Source organism: Theropithecus gelada, chromosome 12 (assembly GCF_003255815.1).
Source record: "Theropithecus gelada isolate Dixy chromosome 12, Tgel_1.0, whole genome shotgun sequence".
Taxonomy (NCBI): domain Eukaryota; kingdom Metazoa; phylum Chordata; class Mammalia; order Primates; family Cercopithecidae; genus Theropithecus; species Theropithecus gelada.
The window spans coordinates 116,946,089-116,966,013 of record NC_037680.1 but is presented as its reverse complement, the minus strand read 5'-3'; the positions used below and the strand labels follow the sequence as shown (position 1 = coordinate 116,966,013).

General features: G+C 45.5%; 1 protein-coding gene across 10 annotated transcripts in view; it reads left to right on the top strand.

The window, feature by feature from the left end:
* The window catches only part of ANKMY1 (ankyrin repeat and MYND domain containing 1), a 69,580-nt gene that overhangs the window by 47,030 nt on the left and 2,625 nt on the right, over nucleotides 1–19,925 (top strand). For all 10 annotated transcript variants that reach the window (XM_025404457.1, XM_025404451.1, XM_025404456.1 and 7 more), the window contains 3 exons: nucleotides 3,206–3,319; nucleotides 3,647–3,812; nucleotides 19,722–19,800. In XM_025404457.1, the coding sequence (XP_025260242.1) occupies nucleotides 3,206–3,319; nucleotides 3,647–3,812; nucleotides 19,722–19,800 (359 nt within the window). The remainder of the gene's footprint in view (nucleotides 1–3,205; nucleotides 3,320–3,646; nucleotides 3,813–19,721; nucleotides 19,801–19,925) is intronic.

Here is a 19,925-nt window from a genome sequence, read left to right as displayed (position 1 = left end):
CCCTTCTCAAATGACAATGGTCATACTGGACCACCTACCACCCTAAGGACCTCATGTTACTTTGATCATCTGCAACGACCCTATGTCCAAATAAAGTCATGTTCACAGATCTGGGGGGTTAGGACTTCAACTTACCTTTTTAGGGGACCCAAGCGAACCCACCACACACGGCTTCGGCATTTTCAGTCTTCTTTTCCTTTCTCCTTGGCTGCTGTTCTTGGCCTTGGCCCGTGGTGAGCACGTGGGACGCACAGGCCTGAGGTGGAGCTCGTTGAGGGTCTGGGGTCACCAGGCCTCCTGAATATTCTCATACTAAACTTTCTAAAGATTGTCCCATAAATGAACGCGTGAAGCTTGAGCTCCGGGCCCCCCTGATTCCCCAGGCCCCGGCACGTGGATGGCTGCAGCACCAGGCATGGGCTCCACATTTGTCTTTGAACGGCCAAGGAAGGGGCTGCCAGAACATAGGTTAGCAGTGTTTGGAGAAAAACCACTGCAGAAAGGAGCTTTCATCAGCCCGGGGACCTTTAGAAAGTCCCTCCCTCACTGTCTTTTCTGTGGCCTCCGGGGGACAAAATCCTGTTCTCACAAACATTTCTAGCTCCTCTCACTGGGCAGGCTCTGCTTAGATATGAGGCCCCAAATTTCCTTAATTTGAGAGCAGAGCAAGTCCGACTGAAGGATCCGTGTTCAAGCCCACTGATCCTGACAGACTCCTCAGAGGCACACGCCGGGCCGGTCAGCTTCAGGCCGCCCCTTCCTCTTCCCGGGAAGGTCCCAGCCTTCCCTCCCGGTGCTGTTCAGCAGGGGCTGTGGTCTCAGAGGCGGAGCCCCCTGGGCAGGGCTGGTTCCTGGAGTGTGCTGATGCTGCTGGGGTCTGAGAGGCATGGAGGACAGAGCCACTGGAGAGGCGGGCTCCGGGGATGGAGGGGCGAGGTTATCCAGCTGCAGCCGAGGGCATGCCTGGGGAGTCTCAGCAGGGGAACGGGGTCATTGTGCCATGGAGGTGGGGCAGAGTGCCTGGGGGGTGAGGTGGAGGCAATGATGTCAAAGTTCAGATGGGGGTGCTTGGGAGGTGAGGGTCTGAAGGGGAGCATTGGCGAGTAAATGGTTTGGCAGAGGGACAGCAAAGTGTATCTCAGTTCTCACCGTGGATGAGGCGGTCACCCCGGGCAGCCAGGGCCAGGGTTGGAAGATACTCCTGGTGAGAGACAGGCAGGTCAGCAGATGGGGAGGGGCTGTGGCGGGAGAGGAAGGGGTGAGTACATGGGACCTGGGTTGAGAAAGCCCCAGGCCAAAGCACACACTGCGCACCCTGCTAGGGCTGGTTGTCCCCAGTGACTTCCAGGGGTTGGGGTCAGTGTGGAGGGGTCTGTGGAGACATGGGAGCTGTAGGGATGCAGAAGTTCCCAGGAATTTTGTTTGGCCAGAGGGGAGAAGGTGCCCAGCAGGGTGAGACGAAGGGGTGAATCCCAGCTGCTGCCGAGTGGCCAGTCCTGGGAGCCCAGGGGCGGGGTGGGGTAGGGTAGCTGCATCACTACCCAGGCAGAGCTGTCCAGAGAAGCTGTCCCAGTGCCAGGACTGACTGAGGCCTGGGTGCCCTACAAAGACAACACTTGGGGGATGGGGGTGGGCTGGCAAGTCCCCCAGCAACATTGGGCAGGGAAGGGTCGATCCATGGTCCACCCACCTGTCCATCACCAAGCACCTGTGGCAGCCCTCGCTCACCCACCGTCTGCCCACCTTTTCTGAAAAAGATTTGATGAGGTGGGGGGGGCCTCGGAGGCATGTCCAGCAGGGACCTGACTCTTGGGGTTTTTGGCATGTTATCATGGCTTCAGCAGGAAGAGTCAAGAAGACGGGGGTCTCTTGAATGGATCTGGGTGGCTCTATCCTCGGGAGCAGTGGAAAACAGCCGCCTCCTGTGCCTGGCGTATGCCTTGCCTGGCCTCACTTGGCCTTGAGGAATCTGTGTATAAACTCCACCCGTGCCCCCATGCGCCAGGGAGTCAGCCGTTCAGGCCAGGCTGGCCACTGGTGTTGGTGGCATTGGCCGCTCCGCCGTCCCGCGCTGTGCCTGGTGCATGCCCAGGGCACTGTTCTCGTGGGTTGCTGTGTTTGTGTGGAGTGTGTGATGCGTGTCACAGAGAGTGCGGATCTCGCTGGGGGGGTTGTGTTTCCCTGAATCATGGCCCTCCCCCTGCACACAGCAGTGAGCCTTCCACAGGTGACGGCCTGGTTTTCATTCACTCACGGGCTGCCCTGAGCCTGCCAGGCCCCCGATAGAACTTGCCTCCTCCCAAGTCAGGAGGGGCAGCCTCTTTAGGTGATCTTTGCTTTGGACGGGATTGTGGTACCTGTTGAGCCAGAGACCATTGCTGTCGTATGTTTGCCACGAGTCAGGCACACATGCACACAGGCTCATGCATTCACACATTTGTCAGGCATGCTTGCACTCAGACATACATGTGTGCCCTTACTCATGCATGCACACACACTAGCCCCCAGTCATGCACAGAACTCACACATGCAGGCGCACACACCCACACTGCACACCTACATGCGTGCAGGCACACTTCTACCCACCTATGAACAGGCATGCGCATATCCACACACACTCACCCACTAGCCCCACACATGCACACACACACATCCACACACATCCACACACCTACCTACATGCAGGCACACTCACACCCACCCAGCCATGAACACACATACACATACCCATGCATGCCCACGCACTGGCCCCCCGCCCCGCACACACCAAATACAAGCATACACGTGCACTCGCTGTCTTGTTGAGCACCCCCATGGCGTGTTGGGATCTGATGAAGAACAAGAGCTGCCTGGTGTCTGCCCTCATGTCACTGACAGCCTGAGGGGAGCAGGACTGTAACGGACTTCACAGACTCCATTGATTCTATGGTGCTGCGAGTCGGGCACCAGGGAGGGCTCCCCGAGGCGTGGCCTAGCCTTGACTTCACTGTGACATTGTTAGGCGAGGCTCAGCCCCAACTCCTTGTCCATGAGGTCCGCCCCGTCTCCGTCTCCCTCTCCCCGTTTGTCTCATGGGCACTGCTGCACACCTGCAAGGGTGGCCTCAATGGGGACTGCAGGTGACCGTGGCCCTTCTCAGGCGGTCTTCACTGCTCCCAGTAGCCAGGGTGTCCTTGCGTGTCTGACCTGGTTCTGTTCTCCACAGATTGACCGACTCATCGATCACGGGGCCAACATCCTGAAGCCCATGACGCTCAGACAGGGGGAAAAGGTGGCGGTGGGCACAGCTGTGGACTATGGCTATTTCAGATTCTTCCAGGTAGGTGGTGAGCCTCCTGTGAGGAAGGAGGGGGAGTGTGGGTCATGTGCAGGACCCCCGGCTGGGGCATTAGCTCCTCTGGGGCAAAGCTGGGCTCAAGGTTCCTAGTGCCTCCCCCAGAGCAGCCCCTTGGCTGCAGAGGCAACCCCCACAAAGTGCCGAGCTCATGCCAGGTGCAGCTGTGTGTGCTCCCAGCTTTGTGTGTCTGTCAGGGTTCGTCCTCAGTTATACATCATAAGAGCCGAGAGGAGCCCTCGATCACCCAGAGTCACCCCCGCAGTGAGGGGCGAGCCCGGGACCCTGTGGTGACCCTGGCGCTGTGTGCAGGACCGGAAGATTGCCCACTGCCCCTTCCACACGCTGATGCCGGCGGAGCGCGAGACGTTCCTGGCACGGAAGCGGCTCCTGGAGTACATGGGCTTGCAGCTACGGAAGGCTGTCTTTGCCAAGGAGAGCCAGTGGGACCCCACGTGGCTGTACCTGTGCAAGAGAGGTGAGCAGTGGGCCCTGTTCTGCTCTGCTCCACGGGGCAGGGTTCCGGCCTCGTGCCTCGGGCTGTGATCCCTGGAGATCTGGACCCCCTGGGGCTCTGGAGGAGCCTTCCTGGGGCTGGGCTGGTCAGCTTGGCTTGGCCCAGCCCCTTTGTGTCACGTCCTCCAAGGAGCTCATACAGAAGAGATTGAGAAGAGGGGTCTGGACTGGGGAGGTTCCTCTGGGAAGCGGAGTTGGTGGCCTAGGGCCAGGGCCCAGGTCAGAGGGGCCCCATGCGCAGGAGAGGATTAGGCACCGCTGTGGGAGCCCTGTCGGGAGTTCCAGTCCACCCAGCACAGGGCATGTGGGTCCGAGGCCTGGGGTGGTGCTTCCCTGCATGGTCATACCCCTATAGGGTGCGTCCTGCACACCCCCACATGTCCCCAGCTCCCCACATGCACCCACCCTACAAATGTACCATCCATCTACTGATGTCTACTCCCCCATGTACCCACACCCACATACCCACCCCCACCCACCTGGTCACCCCTACTCCCACATACTCACTCCCCACCCCCACATCCCCACCCCCACATACTCACCCCACCCACCTAGTCAGCCCCACCCCCACGTCCCCACCCACCTACTCACCCCCACCCCCACATACCCGCTCATGTTCCCACCCCCACGTTTACCTACTTACGTCTACCTCGCACACACAGACCCACTTACACATCTATACACACTGACACCCACACCCATCCTCTCCTCACATAAAAACCTGTCACGTGTTAACATGTGTGCGCACACACACAGGAACCTGCTGATCCCACCCTCCACACTAAGTCCTCAGTCCCACACAGTCCCCCACTGAGCAACCCCCCAGATGCCTTCCCAGCACACAGTGCTCCGCCCCACACACTTCCACATGCTGTTAGTCCGTTTGCATTGCTGTAAAGGAACGTCTGAGACCAGGTAATTAGAGAAGAGGTTTAATAAGCTTGTGGTTCTGCAGGCTGCACAGGAAGTACGGTACCAGCATCTGCTTCTGGGGAGACCTCAGGGAGCTTCCACTCCCCTTGGAGGGTGAAGGGAAGCCTGTCCATCAAGTGGCAAGAAAGGGAGGGAGAGAGAGAAGGCGGGGGTGTCCTAGGCTCTTCAAAACTCCCAGCTGTCATGTAAACTAACTGAGAACTCACTCATCCCCAAGGGGATGGCACTAAGCTACTCATGAGGGATCCATCCCCACGATCCGGTCACCTCCTACCAGACCCCACCTCCCACAGGGGGCCCGCAGTTCAACATGAGATTTGGAGGGGACACATCCAAACCACATCGCATGCTTATGTCCCCACAAATACTTACCAGCCACATGCCCACTCACACACTTGCACACTCCCCAGCATGTATGCCCTGAAATCCCTCAGCCCCACCCCCACAGCTATCTGCACACCTACCCACACACATGCCTGTCCCCACCCACACAGCACACTGCTTCCCCACATCCCACCCAACCACGGTCTGCATACATCTACACACACATATGGACACCCCCCACCCACCTCCCAAACTCACTTATGTACTGTCACACATGTGCCCACCCTCGCATAAACCCCCACCCCACCCTAACACCTGCCCCATCCAACCCCGGCCCTCACTTACATACCAAGTCATCTACTGCCACCCATGTCTCACGCATGCACACAGCCACAAGCCACTTCCATAATATGTGCCCCCCACACACACATACTAACCTCCCCTCGACACAAACATAAATTCCCCCCAACCTGGCTCGCCCACCAGTACACATGGATGCACCTTTGCTGAGGCTACTTCATGGCCAGGGTGCCGGCAGGGTGAGGCCTCCATTTGTGTAGAGCCCCACTTGGGGGATATAGGCTCTGCCTTGGGCAAGACACCCCTGAAGATACTGGGGTTCTAATCAGGCTTGTACTGGCCCATGGGCGGAGGACCAGGCAGGGAGAGGCAAGTTGAGAAGACCCACGTCTACTGCCTCCTCATGTCTATCAGAGATTAGGTCCTAAAATGGGGGTGTCACTTATGGAGAAGTATCCCATTGTCCCGACCCCCAGCTCCAGAGCCTTGGCTCAGTGATTCTGCCCAGGGAGAGACACACCATAAAACAGTGAGCTTCACACCTGGCATCACAAAGAAACCAACTTCATTTTTAACAGAGCAAAGACAACTTCAAGCCTAATGTTGAGAGGCAATTGGAAGGAGATTGGTAAATTCACTGGAGATAGACTAAAGTATAGAATGGCTAATTGCTAGAGAAACCTAAGAAAAGAGAGAGACAGGAGAAGCCTTCCTGTGGTTGTAACAAGTCTCACACACCACAAGGACTGATCTAAAGAGCACACAGCATATAAAGAAACATTTATTCAATAAAATCTTTTAAAACTTAGTAAGAACAGAGAATGTCTGTGATATTAAACCAAGATCTACCTTCCTTTTCACCCTCCCAGCTCAGGGAGGCAGAAATTCTATTCCAGACGGGTACAGCCAAGAACACCAGTAGAAGGGGGCATGGATGTCAGTAATTCTCATCCTGCCCCCAGCTACCTGTTGCTGAGGCTAAGTTCCTATTGCTCCAGACTTAGTGTGTCTCCAAGATGGCCAGGAGGTGGAGGCTCCATTCTTATCTGCAGCTTCCAAAATGGCCAGGAGGTGGTGCAGTAAGAATTACTGGAGGTGATGATGGGCAATATCAAGAAGATTGGTAAACTCACTGGAAATACAGGTGAAACTATCATCTGCCAGCAATTATATACTATAGTTTGTATTACCTATAAAGTATGCCAGAGAAAAATGAGGAAAGATAGCTGGGAAGAGCCCTCCTGTGGTCAGAACAAATCTTGAATACTGACCTTGGGAACTATCCCTTCAATGAGCTCTGATCTAATTGGATCAGCCTAGGAAGCCATTTATACCCAGGGCACTGTTGCAAATTATGAACAGTCAGCCAGCAATTATCAGAACTAAACAGGAGCGTATGGTCATGGAAGGAGACAAAGAGATCCTTGTCCAAACCACTGTCACCTGAGGGTCACTGTGGACAAACCCAAGGCTGCCTTCCATGAGAAGGAACATCAGAAGCTTTATACTGCAGGAGAGAAATGGATTTCACACAATTGACCCAGCTGGTCATTAACCAAATAAGCAAACAGATAGTAATATCCAGCCCCAAGGGAGAAGAATGAAGGAAAATGAACAGGTCCTCAGAGAAAAGTGGGAGACCAAGAAGAGAGAAAAAAAGAATGATGAGAAATGAAGAGATCATCAGGGGAAAGTGGACACCATCAAGCACACCAATATGTGTATAGAGTACCGGAAGCGGAGGTGAGAGAGAAAGGAGCAGGAAAAATGTTTGGAGAAATGATGGATAAAAACTTTCTTTTTTTTTTTTTTTTTTGAGACGGAGTCTCGCTCTGTGGCCCAGGCTGGAGTGCAGTGGCCGGATCTCAGCTCACTGCAAGCTCCGCCTCCCGGGTTTACGCCATTCTCCTGCCTCAGCCTCCCGAGTAGCTGGGACTACAGGCGCCCGCCACCTCGCCCGGCTAGTTTTTTTTTTTTGTACTTTTTAGTAGAGACGGGGTTTCACTGTGTTAGCCAGGATGGTCTCGATCTCCCGACCTCGTGATCCACCCGTCTCGGCCTCCCAAAGTGCTGGGATTACAGGCTTGAGCCACCGCGCCCGGCCAAAAACTTTCTAAATGTATTTAAAAATAATTTATGTATCTAGGAAGCTTAATGGACTTTCAAGTAGGATAAAATGGAGATTCGTAAAACAGACATATCAGAATTAAAATACTGAAAGCCAAAGACAAGGAGAAAACATTGAAAGCAGCAAGAGAAAAATAACTCAAAACTTACAAGGGAATCCCAGTAAGATTAACAGCTAGCCAGCATCTCATTAGAAGAAATTGGTTGGGGGATGGTCAAGATGGCTGATAAGCATTTCATGCCCACTTTCTCCACTTAGTAGAACCAGAGCAGTGTATAGACAGTCATACTCCAAGTACTTTATCCAAGAGAGAAAGCTGGAACTCAACAGAGAAGTGACAGGGGACACCAAAAGTGGGGGAGGAGGAGGAGAGGCAGCCTCTCTGACTGGGTTCGGCTGGGCACCAGGAGTGAATTCCGAGTGTAGGGAAGAGGTGAGTAGTAGATTTCCAGTGGCCCACTTCCTCACCATGGAATCATGCAATCCTGGCAGGACAATCCCTTGACCCTCCCAACACTTGAAGCTAATATAGGAAGCTTCCAGGAGACTGTGGGATGGAAGAGCTCCAGGAAGGAAGGTTGCACTGGGTTCCACACCCTTTCTGAGACCTAAGTGGCCTCAGCAAGTCACCATTTTCAAAACTAGCCTCTGGAAAACTACATTCTGTCCTGGGACCCACGGGCCCTGGGACTGTGGAGTATTATGGAAACTCAAGTTGTCACTGCTGGGACAGGAGCAAGCCAGGTATGCTCCCACCGCAGGGGCTAGGAACTGAGCAAGGCCTGGGTGGCAGTGTCTGGTGCTGGGAAGTGAGTACTTCTGTGATCTGAGACAGGGATGTAAGTGGGCTGGAGTTCAGTGGCATAATCTCGGCCCACTGTAATCTCTGCCACCTCTGTTCAAGTGTTTCTCCTGCCTCAGCCTCCTGAGTAGCTGGGATTACAGGCACGCAGCACCATGCCTGGCTATTTTTTTGTATTTTTAATAGAGATGGGGTTTCACCATGTTGGTCAGGCTGGTCTTATATTCCTGACCTGATGATCTGCCTGCCTCGGCCTCCCAAAGTGTTGGGATTACAGGCGTGAGCCACCACGCCTGGCCACCAAAAAGAAATTTTTGAGATCCCAGATAAAGAATTTTAAATACTGATTTTTAGGCCAGGTGCGGTGGCTCATGCCTGTAATTCCAACACTGGGAGGCTGAGGCAGGCAGATCTTTGAGGTCAGGAGTTCCAGACCAGCCTGGCCAACATGGTGAAACCTTGTCTCTACTAAAGTACAAAAATTAGCTGGATGTGGTGGTGCATGCCTGTAATCCCAGTCACTCGTGGGGCCGAGGCAGGAGAAATGATGAACCTGGGAGGCAGAGGCTGCAGTGAGCCGAGATCGTGCTACTGTACACCAGTCTGGGCAGCAGAGTGAGACTCTGTCTCAAAAAAAAAAACTAAAAACAAAAAATGAAATAATTGATTTTAAAGGATCTAAAATAGAAGAGAATACTGAACAAACAATACAAATAAATTAGAAAAACAAGGATATGAATGAGAAATTTATCAAGAGACATTTTAAAAAATAACCAAACAGAAATTCTGGAACTGAAGAATTCATTGAAGGAAATACAAAATACATTTGAAAGCATCAACAATAGACTAGATGAGACAGAGGAAATCTCAAAACTTGAAGACAGGTGTTTTGAAATAATCCAATCAAACAAAAGTAAAGATAAAAGAATAAAAACAAATAAAGGCTTCATGATATTTAGGACAACATAAAGCAAGTAAATTTGCAAATTATTGGTATCCTTAAGGGCAAAGAAACAAAGGATTAGAAAATGTACTAATGAATTAGGGCCAGGTGTGGTGGCTTACACCTGTAATACCAGTGCTTTGGGAGGCCAAGGTGGGAAGATTGCTTGAGGCCAGGAATTTGAGACCACCCTGGGCAATATAGCAAGAGCCTATCTCTACAAAAAAGAAAAAAAATAGCTGGGTATCATGGCATGCACCTATAGTCCTAGCTGCTTGGGAGGCTGGGCCCAGGAGTTTGAGGTTACTGTGGGCTAGGACTGTGCCACTGTACTCCAGCCTGGGTGACACAGCCAGACCCTATCTCTAAAAATAAATAGTTTTTTTTTAAAAAAAGAAAACTAATTTAATGAAATAATAGATGAAAACTTCTCAAGTCTAGCAAGAGATATAGACATTCAGATAAAGGAAGTTCAAATGAACCACAGGAAGATACAACAATAAAAGATCTTCTGCATGGCACATTATAGTCAGACCGTCTAAAGTCAAAGAAAATCTTAAAAGCAGCAAAAGAAAAGCATCTAGTCACCCATAAAGAAAATTCCTTAAGACTAACAGATTTATCAGCAGAAACCTCACAGGCCATAAGAGAATGGGATGGTATATTCAACATGCTGAAAGAAAAAAACCCTGTCACCCAAGAATACTATATCCAGCAAAATTATCTTTCATAAATGAAGGACAAATAAAGTCACCCCTGGACAAACAAATGCTGAGGTAATTCATTACTACTAGACCAGTTCTACAAATGCTCAAGGGAGTCCTAAACATAGAAGTTAAAGGACAACATTTACCATTATGAAAACACACCAAAGTATAAAAGTCACTGGCAAAGTAGTTATACAAAGGAGGAAGAGAAAGAACTTAAATGCTACCACTATAGAAATCCACCAAAGCACAATGCCAAACCATAAGAAAGGAACAAGAAGTATATGAAACAACCAGAAAACAACATGATGGGAATAAAGCCTTAGGTATCAAGAATAACCTTGAACATGAACAAATTAAAGTATCCTCTTAAAAGATAGAATAGCTAAGTGGATTAAAAATGATCCATGATCCAAAAATGATTCTGCTTACTAGAAACTCACCTTATCATTAAAGACATATAGACTGAAATAAAGGGATGAAAAAAGATATTCCAAGCAAACATAAACCAGTAGTGAGCAGGAGTAACTAGGTATACTTACATCAGATAAAATGGACTTTTAGTCAGGAAGAGTGAAAAAAAAAAAAAAAAAAGACAAAGTCATTATATAATGATAAAGTGATCAATCTAACAAGAGGATATTACAACCCTAAATATATATGCACCCAACACTGGAGCACCCAGATTCATGAAGCAAATATTACTAATCTAAAGACAGATATATACTGCAATACAATAATAATGGAGGTCTTCAATACCACACTCTCAGCATTAGGCAGATTATCTAGACAGAAGATAAACAAGGAAACATTGGATTGCAACAGGACATCAGACCAAGTGGGCCTCACAGACATTTACAGAACATTTTATCTAACAAATGCAGAATATACTTTTCATCAGCACCTGGAACATCCTCCAGGATAGACTATATGTTAGAGAGTAAAACAAATCTCAACAAATTTTAAAAAAAATCAAAATCATATCAGGTGTCTTCTCAGACCACTATGGACTAAAATGAGAAGTCTGTGCCAAGAAGAACTCTGTAAACTATACAAATACATATGCTGTTCAAATATGTATACAATACACATATTTATATACAAATACATACAACTATGTGTATACAAATTTGCAAACATAGAAATTAAACATGTTTCTGAATGAATATTGAATCAAGAAATTAAGATGGAAATAAAAAAATGTATTGAAACAAACGCAGATGGAAGCACAATATACCAAAACCTGTGGGATACAGCAAAAACAGGGCTAAGAGGAGAAGTTTATAGCAATAAATGCCTACAGCAAAAAATTAGAAAGATTACAAACTAACAGTCTTAACAGTGCACCTCAAGGAACTAGAAAAGCAAGAACAAATCAAATCCAAAATTAGAAGAAGAAAGTAAATAAAGATCAGAGCAGAACTAAATGAAATAGAGAAAAAATACAGAGAATCAATCAAAAAGTTGATTCTTTAAAAAGTTGGAAACAAGATTGGGAAACTGCTAGCTAGATTAACCAAGAAGAGAAAATAAATTTCTCCTTTCATATCTTATTTGAAGAAATGAATCTCTGTAAATAAAATTAGAAATGAAAAAGGAGCTATTACAACTGATACCACAGAAATACAAAAGATCATCAGAGACTATATGACAAACTGGAAAACCCAGAGGAAATGGATAAATTCCTGGAAACATAGTCTACCAAGATGGAATGAGGAATAACTAGAAAACCTGAACAGACCAATAATGAGTAGCAAGGTTGAATCGGCAATAAAAAGTCTCTCAACAAGGAAAAGCCCAGGACCAGATGGATTCACAGCTGAATTCTACCAAATATATAAAGAAGAACTAATACCAATTCTCCTGAAACCATTCCAAAAAATTGAGGAGGGAATTCTCCCTAACTCATTCTATCAGGCCAGTGTCACCCTGATCAAAAGCAGACAAGGACACAAGCAGAAAATCTACAGGTCAATTCCTGATTAATCTAGATGCAGAAATTCTCCATACAGTACTAGCAAGCCACATCCAACAGCACTTTCAGAAGATTAGGTCAGGCTTATACCTCGCATGCAAGGATAGTTCAACATATGCAAATTAATAAATATGATACATCACATCAACAGAATGAAGGACAAAAACCATACAACCATCTCAATAGATGCAGAAAAAACGCTAGATACAACTCAACAAGTCTTCATGATAAAAACTTTTTTTTTTTTTTTTTTTTTTTTTTTTGAGACAGAGTCTTGCTCTGTCGCCCAGGCTGGAGTGCAGTGGCATGATCTCAGCTCACTGCAACCTCTGCCTCCCAGGTTCAAGCAATTCTCCCTGCCTCAGCTTCTAGAGTAGCTGGGATTACAGGCACCTGCCACCAAGCCCAGCTATTTTTTTTTTTTTTTTTGTATTTTTAGTAGAGACGAGGTTTTACCATGTTGGCCAGGCTGGTCTTGAACTCCTAACCTCAGGTGGTCTGCCTGCCTCGGCTCCCCAAAGTGCTGGGATTGCAGGTGTGAGCCACCATGCCCAGCTGATAAAAACTCTTAAGAAACTAGGCATAGAAGGAATATACTTTAAAATAATAAAGGCCATATATGACAAGTCCACAGCTAACATCATCATGATAGGGAAAAATTAAAAGCCTTTCCTCTAAGAACTGTAATAAGACAAGGTTGCCCACTTTCACCACTCCCATTCAACCCAGTACTGGAAGTCCTAGCCAGAGGAATCAGGCAAGGGAAAGAAAGAAAAGACATCCCCATTAGAAAAGAGCAAGTGAAATTGTCCCTCTTTGCTGATGATATTCTATATCTAGAAAAACCTAAAGACTCCACCAAAACACTCTTAGGTTTCATAAATGAATTCAGTAAAATTGCAGGTTACAAAAGTAAAGGACAAAAAAATCAGTAACATTTATATACCCCAATAATGACCTAGCCAAAACTGAAATCAAGAAGGCAATCACATTTACAATCGCTACAAAAAATACTTAGGAATAAATTTAACCAAAGAGGTGAAGGATCTCCATAAGGAAAACTATAAAACACTGATGAAAGAAATTGAAGAGGACACACAAAAACATGGGAAGACATCCCATGTTCATGGATTGGAAGAATTAATATCGTGAAAATGACCATACCACCAAAAGCAATCTACAGAATCAATACAATCCCTATCAAAATACCAGTGCCATTCTTCACAAAAACAGAAAAAGCAATCCTAAAATTCATGTAGAACCAAAAATGATTCCAAATAGCCAAAGCAGTCCACAACAAAAAGAACAAAGCTAGAGACATCAGATTACCTGGATTCAAAATATACTACAAAGCTATAGTAACCAAGACAGCATGTATTGATATACAAATAGACACACAGACCAATGAAACAGAATAAAGAACCCAGAAATAACGCCATATATTTACAGCCAACTGATCGTTGTCCAAGCTGATAAGAACATACATTGGGGAAAGGACACTTTCTTCAGTAAATGGTGCTGGGAAAATTGGATAGCCACGTGCAGAAGAATGAAAGGGGACCCTTATCTCTCACCATATATAAAAAAGACTCTACATGGACTAAAGACTTAAACACAAGACTTGAAACTATAAAAATACTCAAAATTTAGGGCAAATTCTCCTGGACATTGATCTAGGCAAAGAAAGTATGACTAAGACTTCAAAAACACAGGCAACAAAACCAAAAATAGACAAACGGGATTTAATAAAACTAAGGAGCTTCTGCACAATGAAAGAAATAATCAACATAGCGAAGAGAGAACCTGGTGAATGGAGAAAACATTTGCAAACTATTTACCTGACAGGAGACTGATATTCAGAATATACAGGGAACTCATACAATTCAACAGAAAAAAAAATCTTATTAAACTTGAGTAAGGGACATGAATGGACATTTCTCAAAAGAAGACATACAAACAGTCAGTGGGTGTATGAAAAAAATGCTCATCTGTTAATCTTATGCCTAAAAAACAAAAAAAGAATAGCTTAACATCACTAATCAGAGAAATGCAAATCAGTCAGAATGGCTATTATAAAAAGACAAAAAAATAACAGATCGTGGAAAGGATGCCAAAGAAAGGGAACACTTATATGCTGCTGGTGGAATGTAAACTAGTACAGGCACTATGGAAAACAGTATGAAGATTTCTACAAAAAAAAATAGTATTAACATTCGATCCAGCAATCACACTATTATCTACCCAAAGGGGAAAAAATCAATATATCAAAGGAGTATCTACACTTGCCTATTTATTGCAGCACAATACACAATTGCTATGATATGGAATTGACCTAAATGTTCATCAGCAAATAAATGGATAAAGAAAATGTGGTGGCCGGGCACGGTGGCTCACGCCTGTAATCCCAGCACTTTAGGAGGCCGAGGCGGGTGGATCACGAGGTCAGGAGATCGAGACCATCTGGCTAACATGGTGAAACCCCGTCTCTACTAAAAATACAAAAAAAAAAATTAGCTGGGCACGGTGGCGGGCACCTGTAGTCCCAGCTACTCGGGAGGCTGAGGCAGGAGAATGAGGTGAACCTGGGAGGGGGAGCTTGTAGTGAGCCGAGATCGTGCCACTGCACTCCAGCCTGGGCGACAGAGCAAGACTCCATCTCAAAAACAAACAAAACAACAACAACAAAAAGAAAATGTGGTATATATACACAATGGAATATTATTCAGACATGGGCAAGAATTAAATCATGTCATTTGTAGCAACACAAGTGGAACTGGAGGTTAGTATCTTAAGTGAAATAAGCCAGGCACAAAAAGACAAATATCGTATGTTCTCACTTTTATGTGGGAGCTAAAAATTTTGAGCACATGGAGGTAGAGAGTGGAAAACTAGATAACAGAGACTGGGAAGGGTGGGTAGGATGAAGAGAAGAGGTTTAAAGGGTACAAAGATGCAATAAGATAGAAGAAATAAAGTCAGTGTTTTAGAGCAGAGTAGAATTACTATACTTAACAAAAATGTATTTTATTCAGGTGATGGGCATCCGAATACCCTAACTTGATCACTAGACAGTATATACATGTCACAAAACTTTTGATGTGCTCCACAAATTTGTGTAAATAATAATAATAAAAGGATGCAATGGAGGGTTGTTAGAGGAGACTCAAGACAGTGGGATGTCATATTCAAAGTGCTCAAAGATGGCTGGACGTGGTGGCTCTCATGCCTGTAATACCAGCACTTTGGGAGACTGAGGCAGAAGGATTGTTTGAGCCCAAGAGATTGAGACCAGCCTGGGCAGCATGGTGAGACCCAGTCTCTATTTAAAGAAAATTGAAAGTAACCAAACAAAAAACAAAGTGCTCAGAGTTAGATAAACTGTTAACTGAGAATCTTATATCCAGCAAGTTAACTTGCAAACATGAAAGTGAAATTGACATATTCCCAGATAAAACCTGTGAGAATTGGTTGTTATAGCCTTCCCTTAAAATAAATACTAAAAGTATTTTGAAAGCAAGTGACCTAAGGTGGGAATTAAATACACATGAACAAAGAGCATTGGCAAAGTTAATTGTAAAGAAGAATATAAATACATATTTCTTCTTTGTTAGTTGACTTTAAAAGCAATTTAAAAATAATTTATATGTAAGCAATTTGTATATATATATGTATGCATTGAATTTATATATTATGTGTGTGTGCATGCGTGTGTGGTTGCATATGTGTAAATGCCCGTAACATATAGAAATGTATTATATTTGGCAATAACAGTACAAAGGAAGTGGGCAGGGGGAAAGTTCTGTTGTGGTAAGAAATGACTTTAAATGATAACTCAAATTGAGAAGATGAAATGGAGATCCAGAAATGGTAAATAATTTTAATATAACTAAAGCTATAAATATGTATGTTTTCTCCTTTCTTCTCTCAGCTTCTTTAGAATACATAAAATTATATAAAGTAATCTTATAATGTTGGATTTATAACCTTTATAGGTGTAATGTGTAATAATATCACAAAAAGGCAGAAAAGGAAATAGAGCTATATAGGAATAACTTTTTAATATCTCACTGCTGTTAGTATAGGTCTGAAGCTGATTATGACCAGTCAAGATTCATATGGTAGGCCAGGCATGGTGATTCATGTCTATAATCCCAGCACTTTGGGAGGCTGAGGCAGAAGGATCATTTGAACCCAAGAATTTAAGACCAACCTGGGCAACATGGCAAGACCCTGTCTCTACAAAAAATTTTTTAAAAACGAGCTTGACATGGTGGCATGTGCCTGTAGTCACAGCTACTCAGGTGGCTGAGGTGGAAGGATCACTGGAGCCTGGGAGGTTGAGGCTGCAGTGAGGCATGGTCATGCCACTGTACTTTAGCCTGGGTGACAAGGTGAGAACCTGTCTCAAAAAGAAAAGAAAAAAAAAGATTCATATGGTAAAGGCTGATGCGACCACTAAGGAAAGAACTCAAAAATACAGTTCAAAATTATTAGATAAATTAAGATATTACATTAAAAAGAATCTGCTTGTTCTAGATCCTTGAGGAATCACCACACTGTCTTCCACAATGGTTGAACTAATTTACATTCCCACCCACAGTGTAAAAGCGTTCCTAGTTCTCCACATCCTCTCCAGCATCTGTTGTTTCCTGGCTTTTTTTGTTTGTTTGTTTCTTTTTTTTGTTTGATTTTTGAGATGGAGTCTCGCTCTGTCACCCAGGCTGGAGTGCAGTGGCACAATCTCAGCTTGCAGCAAGCTCCACCTCCTGGCTTCAAGCCATCCTCCCGTCTCAGCCTCCTGAGTAGCTGGGACTACAGGCACGCACCACCATGCCCAGCTAATTTTTGTTGTTTTTAGTAGAGACAGGGTTTCACTGTGTTAACCAGGATGGTCTCGATCTCCTGACCTTGTGATCCATCCGCCTTGGCCTCCCAAAGTGCTGATTACAGGCATGAGCCACCATGACTGGCCATTTCCTGACTTCTAATGATTGCCGTTCTAACTGGCATGAGATGGTATCTCATTGTGGTTTTGATTTGCATTTCTCTAATGACCAGTGATGATGAGCTTTTTTTCATGTTTGTTGGCTGCATAAATGTCGTCTTTTGAGAAGTGTCTGTTCATATCCTTTGCCCACTTTTTGAGGGGGTTGTTTGTTTTTTTCTTGTAAATTTGTTTACGTTCTTTGTAGATTCTGGATATTAGCCCTTTGTCAGATGGATAGATTGCAAAAATTTTCTCCCATTCCGTAGATTGACTGTTCATTCTGATGATAGTTTCTTTTGCTGTGCAGAAGCTTTTTATTTTAATTAGATCTCATTGGTCAATTTTGGCTTTTGTTGCCATTGCTTTTGGTGTTTTAGTCATGAAGTCTTTGCCTATGCCTATGTCCTGAATGGTATTGCCTAGGTTTTCTTCTGGGGTTTTTATGGTTTTATTTCTTACATTTAAGTCTTTAATCCATCTTGAGTGAATTTTTGTATAAAGTGTAAGGAAGGGGTCCTGACTGTTTTCTGCATATGGCTAGCCAGTTTTCCCAACACCATTTATTAAATAGGGAACCCTTCCCCCTCCCATTGCTTATTTTTGTCAGGTTTGTCAAAGATCAGATGGTTGTAGATGTGTGGCATTATTTCTGAGGCCTCTGTTCTGTTTCATTGGTCTATATATCTGTTTTGGTACCAGTACCATGCTGTTTTGGTTACTGTAGCCTTGTAGTATAGTTTGAAGTCAGGTAGCGTGATGCCTCCAGCTTTGTTCTTTTTGCGTAGGATTGTCTTGGCTGTACAAGCTCTACCATTTGACCCAGCAATCCCATTACTGGGTATCTACTCAAAGGATTATAAATCATTCTACTATAAAGACACATGTACACATATGTTTATTGCAGCACTATTCACCATAGCAAAGACTTGGAACCAATCCAAATGCCCATCAATGATAGACTGGATAAAGAAAATGTGGCACATATACCATGGAATACTATGCAGCCATAAAAAGGCTGAGTTCATGTCCTTTGCAGAGATACGGATGAAGCTGGAAACCATCATTCTCAGCAAACTAACACAGGAACAGAAAACCAAACACCATATGTTTTCACTCTTAAGTGGGAGTTGAACAATGAGGACACATGGACACAGGGAGGGGACAATCACACACTGGGACCTGTTGGTGGGTAGGGGGCTAGGGGAGGAACAGCATTAGGAGAAATACCTAATGTAGATGATGGGTTGATGGGTGCAGCAAACCACCATGGCATGTGTATACCTCGGTAACAAACCTGCACGTTCTGCACGTGTACCCCAGAACTTAAAGTATAATAATAATAACAAAAAGAATCCACGTGATGCAGAAGAGTAAAGGAAGAATAAAGGAACAGAAAAATTCGGAGAAATATAGAAAACAAAATGCAAAATATCAAATGTAAATCCAACTACAGTATATCATTAATAACATTAAATGTGAATATATTAAACAAGGGGCAGAGATTGTCACATTAGACAAAAGCAGAAGATCCATCTGTGTGCTCTTTACAGGACACACATGTTAAATTCAATAATACAGGGCAGGTGTGGTGGCTCACGCCTGCAATCCCAGAACTTTGGGAGGCCGAGGAGGATGGATCACCTGAGGTCAGGTGTTTGAGACCAGCCTGGCCAACATGGTGAAACCCTGTCTCTACTAAAAGTACAAAAAGTAGCCGTGTATGGTGGTGCAAACCTGTAATCCCAGCTACTGAGGAGGCTGAGGCAGGAGAATCATTTGAACCTGGGAGGCAGAGGTTGCAGTGAGCCAAGATCACACCACTGCACTCTAGCCTGGGTGACAGAGCAAGACTTTGTCTCAAAAAGAAAAAAAAATTCAATGATACAAACAGACAAAGTTAAAGGATGAAAAACTACCATGGGAACAGCAATCACAAGAAGGCTGGAATTGCTAACATCAGAAAAAATAGACTTACAAATGCTACTGGTGATAAAGAGGGACATTTTATGATAAAAGGGTCATCAATTAGGAAGATATAACAATTATAAACCCATATGCACCGAATCACAGACACCCAAATACATTTAGCAAAAAGTCACAGAAATGGAGAAACAGATAACTCAACAATAATAGACGGAAATGTCAGTTCCTCACTTTCAACAATTGATCAAAAAACTAGGCCCAAGGTCATCAAGGAAACAGGAAGTGGAACCATACAAGCCTATCAGACTTATCAGATCTCTAGAACACTCTACCCAACAGCAACAGAATCTGTATTCTTCTCAAGTATCCTGGAGACATTCTCCAGGATAGACCATACATAGATCACAAACCCTTTAAATAAAGTTAAGAGAATAGAAATAATACATTTCATATACTCTGCCCACAATAGAATTTAATTAGAAATGACTAACAGAAGGACATTTGGGAAACTCACATAAAATAACACATGTCGAAATAGCAAGTTTAAGAAGAACCCAAAAGGGAAATTTGAAGCACCTTGAAATGAATTAAAAAGAAGACACAACACAGGTGGAGCAGCAGACTGAAGAGTGAAGCCCCTCCCTGGAGCCCGTGGACTGCCCTGCGCCTCCAGGTCCACGCCGCGCTCTGCGTCCCCGTACTCTATGGAGCCATCGAAGGCTTGGTTCCGCCATCTGCCTCCCCGGTAGTGCAGGCGGGCACCACAGGGAGGGCCCAAGGAGGTGGCATCTGTAGTGGCGGCCCCCACCCTGCTATGTGGGTACTAATGCGGGACCCTCTTTCGTACAGTGGAGCTGATCCCCAGCCACAGGATGAAGAAGAAGGGCCCCAGCCTGCCCAAGGGCCTGGATGTGAAGGAGCAGGGGCAGTAAGTGTGTCTGCGGGCTGGGTTCTTTCCAGGATGGCAGCCTGTGTTTGGACAGTGCTGTGCCGGGCCTGACCACCTCATCCCGGGACAGCCTCTGCCATCTGATACCCAAGTGGCATGGCCTC